This window comes from Chionomys nivalis, chromosome 14, assembly GCF_950005125.1.
Source record: "Chionomys nivalis chromosome 14, mChiNiv1.1, whole genome shotgun sequence".
NCBI lineage: Eukaryota > Metazoa > Chordata > Mammalia > Rodentia > Cricetidae > Chionomys > Chionomys nivalis.
In genome coordinates, this window is record NC_080099.1 from 22459480 (window position 1) to 22476865 (window position 17386).

Here is a 17386-nt window from a genome sequence, read left to right on the forward strand (position 1 = left end):
GAGAGAGTGAGAGAGCGAGAGAGCGAGCGAGAGAGAGAGAGAGAGAGAGAGAGAGAGAGAGAGAGAGAGAGAGAATAGGTCTTATACTATCTACCCTGTTAAAAAAAACAAAATTCTAACAATGGATAATTCATGGATAGCCTGTAGCCATATTTTGTAGTTTGAGTTTGATGCGACCGTAACATACTCATAGGTTTAAATATGTGGTTTCCAACTGGTGGCAGTACTTAAGAAGTTAGAGAATCTTTGGGTCATGTGACCCGTGTAGTGAGTTTAGACCACTGGAGATGAAGGCTCTAGCTGAGGTCCACTCTGGCTAGAGCTTGCCGTTTCCTGATCCTCTACGATGTGGCCACCCGTGTCCTTGCCAGACCTTCCTACAGTGAAGACTACATAGTCTGAGGCATAACCCACAATAACCCCACCCACCCACCGACGTTGCTTCTGTCAGGTTTTGTTTATAGTGATGAGAACAGTTAGAGAAGCTATTCTGTAGTTTTGCCCGTTTGTTGAGGCCAATGTGCTACAGATCAAAACAGCGAGTCTGATTCTTCAGTATTGATGTAGAGATGTGCAAATTCAGTCTGGAGTAAGGCATGTGTTGTTTGCAAGGGATGAGAAGCTGGTTGTGAAGTGAAATAATTGTCTTGTTTGTGAGCACCTGTGGGAAATTACTATTGAATTTCTGATAAAGCCTAACTAGGTCTACGCTAAAGATGATGAGGCTTTTTCCAGTTGGAGGTGAAAACTGCTCAGATTAGCCCCAAGTTATTCAGCTTATCTGATGAGCTTTTCATTGCATGCACTCTATACAGAAGTCCGCATTGTCATCTAGGGCTACGAAAGCATTTACAGGAGGTTTTAGGGTTCTAAATGGAGTATAACACTTCATCCTCTTTGGATTTTTATACAATTTATTTTGCCTTTGATTGACATGTATTAATTGTACATATAAATGTATTCAGCAACTTCTTATGTGTTTTATTTTCTCTTAATTAGTATGTATTGATGCAATCCAATCTGACCTTTCAATACTGGATGCAGTATATTTTTATTTCAAGCCTAATTACAATAAAGACTTTTTACTGAGCTTAAAAAAAAGATCTCTATAATAAAAGAAATTTATTATAGGAAGTGCTAATTCAGTTTGCAAGTGTGAAACTGAAGAGGGTTGGATTTCCTTTTTGCTTTCTTTGAAAGGCAAGCTCAGCAGTGAACTTAACTACTGCCCTTCATTGATAGAGAAAACACAGCGCATGTGGTATTTGATGATCTTACACCTGCATGGAGCATGGTTGAGTCAAGTGAAAGAATATATGCCGGGCATAGTGTTGCGCATGGGAAGCAAGGCAGGAGGATGTCTGTCTTCAAGGCTAGTCTACGTAGGGACTTCCAGGTCATCCAAGGCTGTATAGTGAAACCTATTTGAAAAAGGAAGGAAGGGGGAGGAAAATAAGGAGAAGGGATGAAGTTAGCAATTTCTTTTAGAAACAGTAAAAATTAGGCTAGAGAGATGGCTCATTGGTTAAGAGCACTAGCTGCTCTTGCAGAGGACTCTGTTTTGATACCCAGCTCCCATAAGATGCCCTACAACTGTCTGTAACTTCAATCCCATGGAATCAGATGCCCTCTCTTGGCTTCTCTGGGTACCAGACATCCATATAGTATGCATACAACCATGCAGGCAAAACCCTTATACACATAAAATAAACAAATATTTAAAAAGACTCAGCACAGACAATAGAAAGAGCTGGAGCTCATCCACGTGGAAAAACTTAACCATTTATTAGCATCATTCCTTAGAAAATGACCCACCAAAATGACTTTCTTAATATGTCACATTTTTGACATTTTTTAACAAATCATATTTTGCACACTTTCCCATTATGTAATCAGGAACATTCAGGCTACATAGTAGAAATTAGTATTAAAAATAAGCCATTCCAAATTTTAACAAGCACCATGAGTTCCCTTTCAAAGTAAGTCTTTAGTTACCAAGCTTTGAAAAACTCAAATGCCCATAAATGAAGCCTGACAGAAATAAACTTCACAGAAATTCTACTATATAATATTTGGCTTTTAGGTCTGAGCTGTAGAACGCTGACCAAGTTCAATATTTGCTCCCATAATATTGGCGCTGAAAAATTACTCGTGCCAAGTCTGATGTAAATTGAAAAATTTGCTCATTTGACCTCACTAGCATGTTATCACACATTTGGAATTTCAATAATTCCATCATTTAGATAGGACTGAGAGGCAGCTAAAATATAAATTTCGAAAAGTTGTGTCAGGATTTAGTGCAATCTGCATTTTGAATCAACATAGAGATTCTATGGCTAATGCGGTGTCAGATTTGCATACGTGCTCATGTGTGACAAGGGTGGGTGCTAAGCAACAGAAGCTTGTCTGGGGGAATTGTACTTTCAGTCCTGGAAACTCTTTCCTTTCTCCCTCCCTCCTCTCTGCCTCCGTTCTTCCCCCTTTCTTCCTTTCCCCCTTCCCTCCTTTCCTCTTTCTCTCCTCGCCTCCTTCCCTCCTTCCCTCCACCCCTTTAAAGTTTTGTTTTATATGTATGGGTGATTTTTCCTGCATGTGTGTTTGGGCACCACATGGATGTAGCACCCATGAAGGCAGAAGAGGGCACCAGGTCCCAGACAAATGATTGTGAGCAGCCATGTGCATGCTAAGTATTGAACCCAGGTCCTCTGGAAGAGTAACCAGTGCTCTTAACTGCTGAGCCAGCCCTCCAGCTTCCTCTATTAGCAGGAACATTACCACCCTTTGGTCTTCACTCATCCCATAACTGTGATCACCTGGTCCTTGGTGCACTTGGCTTCAATTATATATGCTTGCAGGTAAAACCTGTCCTACTAAGCTGTCCTGAAAACAAGATGACAAGACACATTCTCTGTTCAGGAGAACTTAAAATTTAACTAGCACCAAAGTAGCTAATTAAAAATTCAAATTATGATACAAATAAAATTGTCTTGGGTCATAAGGAAAATACCACTTCGGAGATCTGGGGCGTCTTGAGGACTCCAAGAAGACAGAATGAGGCAGCAAGATGGAGTCTTTGATCTCACTTTATCATTTCTGAGTTTCTTCCCAGCCTAGCTTCTCAACCCAGAAATGTGCTAACGATTATTTGGATCTCTTGTATCCCTCCTACTTATCCAACCTTTAAGTGTGCATGAATATTAGATGTCTCCGTATATATTATGTAATTGTGTGACTTTATATCTACTCTCAAGTGTGTAAACCTGTCATGGTTGACAGCGGCTATCCACACTTTCTTTGTCTTTGAACAGGTTGTTTGGAATCAAATCCGTTATCCAAACGGACTGCTCCAGCACCTGGAAGATCATAGTGAACCCAGAGCTGTCCTGGTATCACCATGCCAACCCCATCCTCCTGCTGGTGATGTACTACACGCTGGCCACGCTGATCCGCATCTGGCTGCAAGAGCCCCTTGTAAGGACCCGGAAACGTTTCCTAATCTTATCTGCAATGTACCTGGAATCTCTGGGAAATGTGGTCGTCATTCCCAAGCATCTACTCAGTACTATTCAGCAGCACTGTAGTGTTTTCCACGTATTGGTATAATTCTGCAAGTACTGAGTGAGTGTAAACGCTGCCCGCACAGATGCCAGCTCCCTGTCACAAACACCAGTGTGTGTGTTGCTACAAATGGCAGCTGGTAACAATAAGGAAAGATTAATTTTTATTTGACACTCCCTAAGCCAGGAGGCAGTATGCTGCCTGCTTTTGTGAGTCCTTCTTTCCACCCATTAAATAGCTAAAGCATGTGTATTGTGCTTGTCTCACAGGTGAGGGAAACAAAGTAAAAGAGATAAATGTTCTGACGTCACACGCTTACTGGATGGTACAGATTGTATTCATGCCTAAATTTGACAGCAAAGTTAGTCTTAGAGACCATACAACCATGTATTCCAATGTTCTCTGACACCTCTGGCCTCTGAGGATTGAAGCCATCATAGAAGTTCAACTCTCACTGGTACCCATGACTTCCATTGTGAGGCATGGGGATTAGGACTTTCCTCTCAAGCAGCATGGAACACTAGATTTTTCCTTATAGGTATATTAACAAGTACTTGACACTTGGGACAGGAAGATCAATACATATGTGGTTTCCCCTTTCTTCTCCGCCCGCGGTCCTTTCCTGTCTCCTAGGTGGCTGTGACATCTGTTTTAAGGCAGGCAGGGAATTGGCGCTCGAAAAAAGCGCCTTTCTCCTTTCCACCTCCAGGGGGCACTGCGCATGTACGAGGAACCCAGGCGGAAATGCAATCGCATCTGAATTGCTGCTAGCCTTGGGCCTGGGAGCAGTTTTCACTTTTCTCTTTCCTGCTCTCACTCCCACTGAATGCGCTAGAACTACTACAGTTAGCAGCTTCAGAAGACACATTGTGAGGGTTAGATGTATAATGGACTAACTTCCGGGCCCATATGACATAACAGTAGACAAGACACAACCACTGAAACAAAGAAACAAACCAAAATACAGCTCCCACCAAAGTACCTGCAGTGCAAATTAAGCGGTGTCCATGAAACTGGATGAGGCACCTGCCTCCTTCTCTCCCTGGCAGAATTGCCACCTGCAGTAATTAAGACCAGGTCCGCAGGTCTCATCCTTGTTAGTTCCATTTGCATGGATGTCTTCATGTTGGGGCCCAAATAATGAAATCAAAGCAACGGATGGTTTCTGTGAGGTCAAAAGGAAGGAATCATCTTGAGTTACACCCTTTTCCAATTCCTTTTTTAAACTGATTATTCTAATAAAAGCCTTTAAGATTGTATCATTAGCTTCCTCCATAAACACATGAGCATGTATATATACATATGTGTGTATATATCATATACATATACATATATATCATCAATAAAATTTTCACACAAAACTTAAAATGTTTAAAAATGGAAGAAACTACTTTTGAATAACATCATGAACACCACAGAAATTAAGATCTTCAAGTTATTAAGAATTCCCAGTGTGCTTATCTCTTCCCATGGCATTCCATGTAGCCAGCTTGGTGACAGGTGTGTGTGATTCTCTGGTGTTAATGTCATGGACCGTCTCTGGAGCTGTGAAGGCGATGTCTGAGCTGTAGGCTCTGCAGGCAACAATAGTGTTCAAACCATTGTCTGTTGGGGCAAGTGGAACACAGCCCTTAGAACAAGTGTCAAGCATCGCAATCTGCCATTTAAGTGGGCTGAAGCAGAAAAGCTTCTCGTTGAGGCCATGTGAGAAGACAAGAGACAAAACGGTTTCAGAAAGCTGTGGCACATTCGGTGAAGAATACCAGCCATCAAATATGAGCTCTGAGGTGAAAGTCTACCAAACCTGTAAGAGAGGGGTGGACAGGAAGAGGAGGAGGAGAGTGTATCAGGAGGTAAATATCGGAAGGATGCTTCCCATCACACAATGGGGTTGCTTCCCAGTGAAGTCATCCTAACTTGAAAATACTCTGGTCATGAATGCATTTATAATGCATCCGGCCTGCTGTCAATCACAGCCTAACATGGACTACTCAGACCACAGAGCCTGAAGTTGCCAAAGTCATATATTCACAAAGACTGCGTTATAATGGTGTTGCATCATTTCTTATAGCACAGTGAGTGTTAAAAGTGATCAACAGTACAGGTGCATGCATGTTCACCTCTGGCTGCAGGTTATTGTAAGTCAAAGTACCATTCTCACTGGATGCGTTATCACTTATGATCATTGTGAAGTGAAAAATGACTAGGTTGTCTCACCAGAAGTTGGGACTATGTATATGTGGCTGGCCTCTGGCCCCTGGGAGGTAGGATGCTTCCTTTGGGTGCTCTGCTGCACACTGGACCCCACGACTGGGCAGTGAGCTCAAATCCACACCTTCCACTCCAAGATGAGTTACATAGCAATTCCCTCTTCACAGGAACACGTTTGCTGGAAAGCCTCCCTAGTCTGCTCAATCCTTCTGCTTCCATTACTCTGTGAGAACTCTAGATGAATCAGTCTTTACTAAATAATGAACTAGACATGTGGCATGTGTCTGTGATCCTAGCACTCTGGAGGCTAAGTCATGGGAATTGTGAGTTTAAGGCCAATCTGAGTTAGAGAGCAAAAGCCTGGGTTGAAAAACGTTTTAATGGGAGATTCACTCGTGAGTGGCTTACCCCGTTAGCTGTGTACTCTTTTTGAAGTGCTTGCCCTAAGAACCAGCTGCATTACTGCTTTATGGTGCAGTTTAGAAGACACATGGAGAAACCATGGGTATTTCATGTCTGTAACATGTGAAGCTTTAGCAGAGTCAGACAACAATCCATATTGATGCTCATAAGAAAGACATGACAGTGTTTTGCCATCACTTGTAGGAGAGTGTTGATCAAAATCCCATCTACGTCATACGCTCACTCTGAATACATGAGGCAAAGGGCAGGGGTCTGTGGATCTGCCTTGGGAAGCAGAGCCGCTCCCATGATTCTGTGTTTCAGGTGCAGGATGAGATGGCCAAGGAAGACGAGGGCACCCTGGACTGCAGCTCTACTCAGAACACAGCAGAGAGGAGGCGGAGCCTGTGGTATGCCACCCAGTACCCAACAGATGAGAGAAAAGTAAGGCACAGAGCAAGAGCACTCGACTTCCATTTAGTTTGCTGCATCTGTGTTCTGTTGTTGAATGTGGGGTTCAATACCAGCAGTCAACTCACGTTGCTTCTGACTTATAGAGATAATATGTCCTAGGCAGCTATTTCCAAAACCCTCCGTCAAAGCCAAACCTGGAGCTTCTAAAGGAAGTAGTGCCCCATCAGACCCCAGAAGAGAACAATTTTATTTATCCATCCCTTAGACTGAAATACATTAATCCTAAAAAGAAATCCTGATGTTTTTTTAAAAAAATTAAAATACTTAAAACAAAGTAAGTAAATAAACCGTTAGCACTGAGAAATGGTAACTTATACTACAGTAGAGTTGTTCTGTGTGTCAAGTAGTTGGCCATTGTGGTAAATCCATAACCAACTGGGGAAGGCCCAGCCTCTGCCTACATGTGGTTATGGACCTCTTAGTTTTTTTAGGCACTGGCAGGGCAAGTGTGTTGGTTCACATAACTCCTGTAATATGTAAGTTATATGTCATATATCACTAGTACCAATCAGCTTGAATTCATTCTGGCTGGCACTAGATCAAATTAAGAGCCTGTTTGCAAAGTCATCGAGATAGATATTCTTGTTCTGGATGGGCCTGTCAAGTTATTCCCAGCATTTTAGAGAACCCAGAAGGAGACTCCGGTACATTCAATGGCAGATGAGTTTCTTCAAGACACACAGCCCTGCTCTCACTGCCCGTATCCTGTGAGGAAGGACAGCACCATCGGGCAGATGGGATGCTTCCACAGGGCTGGTGGAATGCAATGTGGCACAGGTGTGGTGCACCATGGGACAGGCATCATGCCTAAGATACCTAAGGGGTTGCTCTTGTCTCCCTAGTGTTATCATGCCTATTTCACCAAATAGTAAGAGAGCATAACTAGAACATGTATAAACTAAGTCCCATGGTGTTCTGAGGGTCCCAAGACCCTGTCAAGGGAGAAAAGTTCACAATTATTTCTGGTCATATGTTGATCTTTGTGCAATGGCTAAAACGCCATGGTGCCAGACTGCAAATCAAAGCCCAAACCCCAAATATAGCAGTGATTGTAGAACCACCACCGCTAACACCTCCACCAGCACCAGTGCTGGGTATACACAGAAAACGAAATAAAAGCCATTTCTCCTAAGAACCTTCTTGAAGAACCAGGAACAAAAGCCAAACACGACATGAGGATAGTCCACACAGTGAACTTTGGCCCAATAAGATGACAATGACGTCAGAAATTCTTCCAGCATGTGATGTGGTATCACAGTATCAGAGCCCAAAACGTGGTTCATATGGTAAAATAACACTGTTGAAACAGCTCTAGCGCAGCCTAAGTGTGTAGCGTGTATAGATTCCACTAGAGGTGCGGCCGCATGCTAGGCTGTCACATCCATTTATTGCTTGTTGCTGACTTCCTCAGAGCCTTCTCTAGCCCTCCAAGCTTCATCCACAGCAAGCTGCCCTTTTCTACCACATTTTTACAGCACCTAATTTTAGGTGTATAAATGATCTTGTGCTTCCTCTGGGGCTAGTCTGCAGTGTGGTAGCCTGCCATCAAGTTTGTAGCTTGGGCGTGGTAACCTATGCCCTGTGGCGTGGGAATGGAACAGGCTGTGCCTTTGAGGTTAGTGTCATTAAGGATTCACCCAGAATTGAGGTTGCCTCACAAGACGCCCAGGCATGAAGCAGCACACACCTGTGTTAATTTTCTTTGATATTAACTTTGAATTACATGCCTTTTTAAACATTCTGCATGACAGAGCACGACTTCTGACTAGCATGCCATGTACAAAATCTCGACAGAGTCCTGATGAGAAGTACAGAGTGTTCTAGAGTCATGGTAGGGCAAGGATCACTGTGTGCATAAAAGTGTTTATGATCTCACGGCTTATAATCGCTTATTTGTTTGCATAACTCAACATCAGAGTTGGGAAATGGTTGCGATAAGCGATGACATCCAGATCAGTGGTCTGTTGTGTTTTGCATACTAACATACTAGCGTCCTGCTAGTGAGAGGTTGGGTTTACATATATAGAAACATGTACAAATGAAGATATGCTTTCAACTGCTTTTAGCTTACCAATTAACACGCTGTCCCGCCTTGCCTTTTGCAGCTTTTATCCATGACCCAAGATGACTACAAACCATCTGATGTTAGTATATCCTTAGAATTGTCATTTATGCTTATGTAAGTGACTTCAAAGTGGCAAGTGGTGTTAGAGCCTTTAATTATATTTTAACTACCTGTAAATTTCCACAAACTTTTCAGTTTTTTTTTTTCAGAAACCATATCGGATTTATTACTCTAAAAATTCTGACGCATGTGATATGATAGACTGATTAGAATATACAAAACGTATTTATACTTCGAAAAAGCCCTATTTGGAGCATTGTTGTTTTGTGTGTATGTATATGTGTGTTCGTATGTGTACCTGTTTGTGTATGTGGGAGTGCACACATATATGTCGGTGCATATGTGTGTGTGTGGGTAAATGTGCATGTGTGTGTGTGTATGAGTATGGAAGCCAGAGGACAACCTTGGGTGCCGTTCCTCAGGATCTGGCCCCCAGGAGAAGCTGTTGTTTTCTAAAGCAGTGTCTCTCACTGACCTGGACCTTTCTTTAGTCTCTGCCAACTGGTCAGTGAGCTTTTTTTGTCTCCTTAGCTCTGAGACTACAAGAGCTAAGAGAATGGACATTCTACCATGCCTGGCTTTCTTTGCATAGATTGTGGAATCAAATTTAGGTCCCTGTTCTTGACAAGCAGGCACCGTACTGACCAAGTTATCATCCCTAGCCCTATTGACCTGCCTGTCTTTAAAACATCCCCATCCGTAGTTGCGCTAATTATTACATAAGCGGGAGGTATTGCCTATCTGTATATTCATATTTATCTCAAATATGTAATCTAGAGAAATGGGGGGAAAAGAATGCCCAAGTATTTGCACTTAATGTACCATAGCCCTGCAGCTGGAATGTCTCACCCAAGACGACCTGAAGAACATTTGCTTAGCCCTCTGCAAAGCGAGTGGGGTCTGGAACAAGACGAGGGTGGAGACCGGGGAAGGTATGGAGGACCACATAGCCAGATGGCTGGAAGATTGCCCTAGAGAGAGTAGACCTCAGTCAGGGTGCGCTCCACAAGCCTCTTACAGGAGTTTGCATTAGTGAGGTCAGAGACTGTCCCATGGTTTGTGGTAGAAGGGCAGAAAGATCGAGGATGCATTTTATTGTCACTAGTCTGTGGAGCACACAGGGTCCATCTTGATAAAAATATTTGGAGATTTATTAAATGGTTCAGCTTCTAATCAGCTTTTCGTCCAGAGTTATGCATGGAGTGACTGCAGAGCGGCCAGACCGTAATCACTGCTGTCCTCTTTCCTGCTCCTCCTGCAGGGCCTGCTGGTGACCGTGAACGGCAACCCTGTGGACTACCACACCATTCACCCCAGCCTGCCCCTAGAGAATGGTCCTGCCAAGACTGACCTGTATACTACTCCCCAGTACCGATGGGAGCCCTCGGAGGAATCCTCAGGTAACGCCTCCAGGGAAGTGAACAGACTCGCTCAGGGCTGGGCTCCACTCTGTCATTCATAAAGTTGCTGCCACTTCCTGTTGTTTCCTGTGCAGTTTGGTTTCTCTGCTTTCCAGCAGCCTCTGTTTTTAAGCAGAGATATTGCCATCCAGGACCTGTAACATTAAGCCTGTTCTCTGAGTGCTCTGTTTACACCAGCATGCTTTGATTCACGTTTGACTCTTGCACACAAAATAAGTGGCAGAAGGGACGGGGACCTTGAAAAATAAAATGTGAGAAGAAAAAGATTTCGAGCCTGCTAGCTTTTGTGAAATGGTTCTTGCTGTGCAGCCCTGCATACACATCGGGCTGGTTGCTGTGCAGCCCTGCATACACATCGGGCTGGCCTCATACTTGCAGTAATTCCCTTGCCTGCACTTCCCAAGTGCTGAGATTGCAAACATGAGCAGCTTCACCTGGCAACATGTTAACTTTTTATGGCACTCAACCTGTGTGTAAGTGTTTTATACACATACACACACACACACCTACATACATACGTGTGTGTGTGTTTGTGTGTTTATCTATCCGTATGCTGGTTTTTCTATTAGCTAATATGAAGGCCGAAAGTTTTTTTAGTTAATCTTTTAGAATTTTTTTTAAAGATGATGCTTTTTTAACTGCACTAAAAATAATAGAAGGCTGGACGATTTACCCCCACTGCTGGTGAAGGGAGCCATAGCATAAAACAGAGAGCCTCAGAACATTGGCACAGTACCTAGTAACAGACACTTTTAAAGGTAGGGGGCAGAGGAAGGGGACAAAAATTGCCCACAGCAGTGAGAGGAAGGAGAGAACAGGGAAAGCAACCCTTCTTATTATCCACCAGAATAGTGGTAAGAGGCCATCCATAGACAAACCCTGCTCTTTTGGCCGCAGATGCTCTCCCTAGCAACCCAGACAAAGTGTCGTGGAACTTCATGCTGAAACCTGGCAGCAGAATATCTCTAGACTGCAGAGAAGAACTTTTAAATCCAAACCATACAGTATTCAGGACGGGAGACTCTGGTCAGGGTCAGAGTCTCTTGAGGGATACAAGCTCAGGTTCAGGAGCATGTGACTGAGGTTAGGAAGGACCACACAGGGGAGGGGCCAACACTGACGGTTAGACCTGTGAAGAGAAGTGACTGCCATCCACACCACACACTCATTTAAACACACATGCACACACACGCACAGGCACACACACACACACGTATCATACCAAGGTCTTAGCTTGCTGGTAATTCTCAGATTCATTTGATTTATCTTTTATTGCTGGGCATGATTCATGAATTTTACTTTAAACCCTAGTCTCCTCCAACTGTAATGTTGCAGAATTTAAAGACACTGGATTACTGCTCCAAAAGCCTGACTGCAGCCTGTGCGGAAGAAACTGAGCCATCACTGTTCTATGAATGGTTTGTTCTGCCTCATGTGGTATAGCTGTTATACCTTATTAAAAGTCAAAAGGAACATCTTGCTGATGTAGATCAATATCCAGTACTACACAGTCTCTCTGGGTCAGGTATCTGGTGTCACATGGCCGGATCCTCTGGCTTAAGGTCCATCATTTGGTCTGGTCATTCTTAAGGCTTAGGCTACCTTCTCATCTTGACTGGGCTCGACTGGGACAGAATCTTCCTCTAATCCTGAGAGCTGCTGCTGACCTGAGACTTGCCAACTGCTGGCCAGCTGGACATATCATGTCCTAGCTGCCTCGGTCCCTCCATTGGGAAGTTACAACATGGAAGCTGGTTTCTCTCTAAAAGCAAGACAGTGGTTGGTGGAGAGAAGATTCCAGAAGTGAAAACCACGTTCTTTTCAAACTGAATCTGGTTGGGCTGAGAATGTAGCTCAGTGGCAGGCATTTGCCTAGCTCACATCGAGCCTCAGGTCTATTCCCCAACACCAAAACAAAAAAACAAAACAGAAAACCTGAATCCGGAAAGTGACAGTCCATCTCTTCTAGGGAGTTCTATTCAAGAGGCAAGATAGACGGTCAAGAATACCAGGAGATGGAATCTGAGATCATCTTAGAGGATCTCTCTACGTCCTTCAGTGGAACTTTCCTTCTCGGTACTCCTGGGCCCTCATCTCCATTAAGCAGAACTCATTGCATCTGTCTCTCTTCTAGAGTCCGTATTAGTTGGAAACACTTCCTAACTCGGAAGACTCTGGCCAAACCACACACAGGATGTAGTGTGGAGGATGACATTGTGACAGATGTCAACTGTAAACAGAGACTGCTTTTCACTTCCCAGCCACCCCGACCCGAATAATCACACAAAAACTATATTAATGGCAACACTGTTTGGCCAGTGGCTCACGCATATTCCTAGCTAGCTCTTATATCTTAACCCATTTCTATTATTTTATATTTTACCATGATGCTCATGATTTGTTACCCCTTGCTTCTTGGGCGGCTACATGACGTCTGCTTAACTCAGTCTTCTTTCCTCCTCTATCTCTGCTGGATTTTCCACCTTGCTATATTCTGTACTGCCATAGGCTACAGCAACTTTTTAATTAACCAATAGTAATAAAACATATTCATAGCCTACAGAGGGGATTCCCACATCAGTCATCTACATGCATGCTTAGTCATATGAAGTGTCTGTCTATCTAGAAAAGAAAGAGGAAGATGAGGACAAGAAAGAAGGTTCGGAGGGGGAAGGGAGCCAGGAGGAAAAGAGGAGTGTGAGAATTCATGCCATGGTCACAGTGTTCCAGTTCATCATGAAGCAAAGTTACATCTGTGCCCTCATCGCTATGATGGTAAGTACTTACAATGGCCTACAGGGCACAGTAGGTACAGATCCCAACCCTCTCGCCAGGGTAGGGGCATCAGTCTTCCCTAAACCATGACAGACGTTTCTGGATATGTTAATTTTTCATGGGATCTTTTTATGTCATAGATTCCAAAATTATATATCTTCACTTATCTTCTTTTCAAATGTTGATATGTTTGTCTCAAATTAGCTTATCGGGTTCAACTGGCTCCTGTTTTGCAAACTTAAGAGAGCACAGTGGGTAGTGTTTTAGAAGCTATTAAGGGTATTTAAGGCTGATGTGAGCTGCTTTTATTTCTCTCATAAGGGAGTTGCCACACGATTTGGGCGAAAATTTGTCCATTATTTGCTAGGGTCACATTCTTACTGGGACAAGAATCATGGTTCCCAAGAACTTCTTTACAATCTTTCCACTTATACATACCTCAGCTCACTCCACCCTAAAATCTCCACCTCCAGCTTCAGAGTGGAAGATAAGGGATGCTCTAACCCTCTCCTTCCCTTAAAACAAACTGTCTTGGAAGAGAGGATTTGTTTGGAGAAGCATAGTATCCTTATTTAAAGTATAATTCCTCCAAATCCTATGGCCAATGGTGAGAGTCTGTATTACTGATGATGGTGGCAAGAGTTGTCAGGGTACGGGAACAGAGAGAAGAGAAGAGAGAGAGAGAGAGAGAGGAGAGAGAGAGAGAGAGAGAGAGAGAGAGAGAGAGAGAGAGAGAAGGGCATGACTCCAGGTCTGGATAGAACAGCCTGGGATGCAGAGTGGAAGACCCCTAGTAGATATGGTAGCAGTGCTGGGGAGAACGTTCACTGGCAGAAGGCTGCCCCAGCTCCTAGACACTTTGGTCAGATACCCACTCCAGATACTTGCTACATGAACTTGTGTGTAAGTCAGTATCAGCTTCTAACAAGGATACTGCCACATGTGGCTGGAAGGAATTTGAAAAAAAAAAAAAAAACCAACAACAATTCTTCTAAATTAAAGATTTTCGTGGAAGGTTCCCATCCATTCTTTGAACGGAATTGCTTCTGCCCCGGCTGACTGCTTTCCTCCATTTTCAGTGCCTCCATCTTTAAACCTCAACAAGTTGGGGATTTTAAATATCAAACGTGTTAGGAATGCAACTGACAATTCTGATTTTGAAACCATAAAAGCAATTTTGAGGATTTTTCCCCCTCCACTCTCTAAGCTAGACAATTTTATTCTTTTTCTTAAAGAAATATAACATAAAATGCAATCGCTTTGAGTATATTTTTTTCTTAATAGAAAAATGACCCATTGTCCAAACAAGACAGCACTGCCTTTTTCTGGTGCTTTCTCACTGTCCTACCGAAGCCATGGTATTAATGTGTTAAAGGCGCCTGGCCACCACGGAAGTTCCTTATTGTGGGCTTTTAATCACAGGCAAAATCAGGGACCCAGGGAGCCCTATTTACTCAAATATACAAAGTAAAACATGCTGCCTGGTGGAAGTGGCGCACACCTTTAATCAGCACTCGGGAGGCAGAGGCAGGCAGATCTCTGTGAGTTCGAGGTCAACCTGGTCTATAAGAGCTAGCAGTTACAAAGAGAAATCCTATCTTGAAAAACCAAACAAACAAGCAAACAAAACAACAAAGTAAAACATGCTAAACTATCAGACAACTCTGAGACCACACATAGGCAGCATCATTCTGAATTCTACTTCTTAATTGCCACAAGTAAGATGGGCATATGATCTGGCGATAAAAGGAAAGGCACTTCAAAAGAAAATCCTTGTTACTTAGTTATCCATTTTGTTTTGTTTTGTTTTTGTTTCCTCATGTGATTGTGATCTTACCATGCTGCCATTGATATCCTGTTCAGAAAGTTGTTTTCTGTGCCAATGCACTCAAGGCTATTTCCCACTTTCTCTTCTGTCAGGTTCACTGTGTCTAGATGTTGAGGTCGTTGATCCTCTTGAACTTGAGTTTTGTATGGAATGATAGGCATGGATCTATTTGCATTCTTACATGCCGACATCCAGTAACGCCAGCACCATTTATTGGAGATGCTTTCTTTTTTTTCCATTGTATAATTTTTGCTTATTTGTCAAAAATTGAGTGTCTATAGGTGTGTGGATTTACATCTGGGTCTTTGATTTGATTCCATTAGTCCACCTGTCTGTTTTTATGCCAATGACATACAGTTTTTATTACTGTAACTCTGTAGTAGAGTTTGAAATCCGCAAGTTCTTTTATTGAATCGGATTGTTTTAGCTATACTGAATTTGTTTGTTTGTTTTTACATATGAAATTGGGTATTGTTCTCTCAAGGTCTGTAAATGTATTGGGGTTTTAATGGGGGATTGTATTGAATCTGTACATTGCTTTTGGTAAGATGATCACTTTTTACTACGCTAATTCTACCGATCATGATTATGGGAGATCTTTCCATCTTCTGCTGTCTTCTCCAATTTCTTTCTTCAGAGACTTGAAGTTCTTGCCATAAAGGTCTTTCACTTGCTTGGTTAGAGTTACACCAAGATATTTTATATTATTTGAGGTTATTGCCTCCCTGATTTCTTTTTCAGCCCATTTGTCACTTGTATACAGGAGAGCTGCTGATTTTTTTTATTTTTTGAGTTAATCTTGTATTCACTCACAGGAGCTTGTCAGCTCTAAGAGTTCCCTGGTAGATTTTTTAAAATCATTTAAGTATTACTAGCATATAATTTGCAAATAATGATACTTTTCCTTTTTTGTTTCCAATTTGTATCCTCTTGATATTCTTTACCTGTTTTATTGCTCTAGCTATAACTTCAAGTATTATATTGATTAAATATGGAGATAGTGGACAACTTTGTCTTGTTGCTGATTTTAGGGAAATTTCTTTGAGTTTCTCTCCACTTAATTTGATGTTGGCAGTTGGCTTGCTGTGTTTTTTTTAATCTTTAACTATGTCCTTTGTATTCCTGATCTTTCCAAGAAGGGGTGTTGGATTTTGTCAAAGGCTTTTCAACATCTAATGAGATGATCATGTCATTTTTTTTTCATTTTGTTTATATGGTGGATTACATTGACAAATTTTCATTTGTTGAACTATCCCTGCATCTCTGGAATGAAGCCTACTTGATTATAAAAGAGGATCTTTTTGATGTGTTGTTCTTGCATTTGATTTGCCAGTATTTTATTGAGTATTTTTGCATCAATGTTCATGAGAGAAATTTGTCTGGAATTCTCTTTCTATGTTGAATCTCTGTGTAGTTTGGGTATCAGGGTGACTATGGCCTCATAGAAAGAATTGGCAATGTTCCTTTCTATTTTATGAATCATTTGAGGAATATTGGTATTAGTTCATCTTTGAAAGTCTGGTAGAGTTCTGCATTAAAATCATCTGGCCCTAGGTTTTTTTTGGTTTGGAGACTTTTAATGACTGTTTCTATTTTCTTAGGGATTACAGGTCTAATTAAATTGTTTATCTAGTCTTGATTTAACTTTGGTAAGTGACATCTATCAAAAATGTCCATTTCTTTCAGATTTTCCAGTTTTGTGGTGTACAGGTTTTTGAAGTGTGATCTAATGATTCTCTGCATTTCCTCAGAGTTTGTTGTTATGCCCCTCTTTTCATTTCTGAATTTGTTAATTTGGGTATTCTCTCTCTGACTTTTAGTTAGTTTAGATAGGGGTTTATCTATTTTGTTGATGTTCTCAAAGAACCAACTCTTTGTTTCATTGACCTTTGGTATTATTCTCTTTGTTTCTACTTTATTGATTTCAACCATCAATTTGATTATTTTCTGCTGTCTACTCTTCTTTGGTATGTCTGCTTCATTTTGTTCTAGAACTTTCAGCTGTGCTGTTACGTCACTGGTCATGAGCGTTCTCTGGTGTCTTCATGAAGACACAGTGCCTTGAACTCCCCTCAGTGTTGTGTTCATTGAGTCCCATAAGTTGTGCATTCGTTTGTATTGAATTCTGGGAAGTCTTTAATTTCTTCCTTTATTTTTTTTCTTGACCCAGTGGTAACTCAGTAGAGAGTTGTTCAGTTTCCATGAGTTTGTAGGCTTTCTGATTTTGTTGAAATCCAGCTTTAATCCATGTGTTCTGATAAGTTACAGGGGATTATTTTAATATTTTAATATATGTTGAAACTTGTTTTGTGGCCAAGTATAGGTCAGTTTTGGAGAAGGTTCCATGAGGTGCTGAGAGAAATATTATTTTTTGTTTTTATTATTATTATTAATTTATTATATAAAGGAACACAAACTATCTTTTATTGATTTTACATACCAATCCCAGTTCCCACTCCCTCCCCACCTCCTATTTCCTCCACTTACCCCACCCCACCCCATACACTCCACAGAGAGGGTAAGGCACATTGTTTTGGGGAGGGTCCAAGGTCCTCCCTACTATATCTAGTCTAAACAAGGTATCCATTCACA

General features: G+C 41.9%; 1 protein-coding gene across 4 annotated transcripts in view; it reads left to right on the plus strand.

Annotated features, from left to right (window-relative positions):
* Piezo2 (piezo type mechanosensitive ion channel component 2) overlaps window positions 1-17386 on the plus strand; it is a 347577-nt gene that overhangs the window by 236744 nt on the left and 93447 nt on the right. For all 4 annotated transcript variants that reach the window (XM_057788597.1, XM_057788599.1, XM_057788598.1 and 1 more), the window contains exons 8-12: window positions 3309-3471; window positions 6496-6615; window positions 8751-8789; window positions 10032-10170; window positions 12818-12966. In XM_057788597.1, coding sequence (XP_057644580.1) covers window positions 3309-3471; window positions 6496-6615; window positions 8751-8789; window positions 10032-10170; window positions 12818-12966 — 610 coding nt within the window. The remainder of the gene's footprint in view (window positions 1-3308; window positions 3472-6495; window positions 6616-8750; window positions 8790-10031; window positions 10171-12817; window positions 12967-17386) is intronic.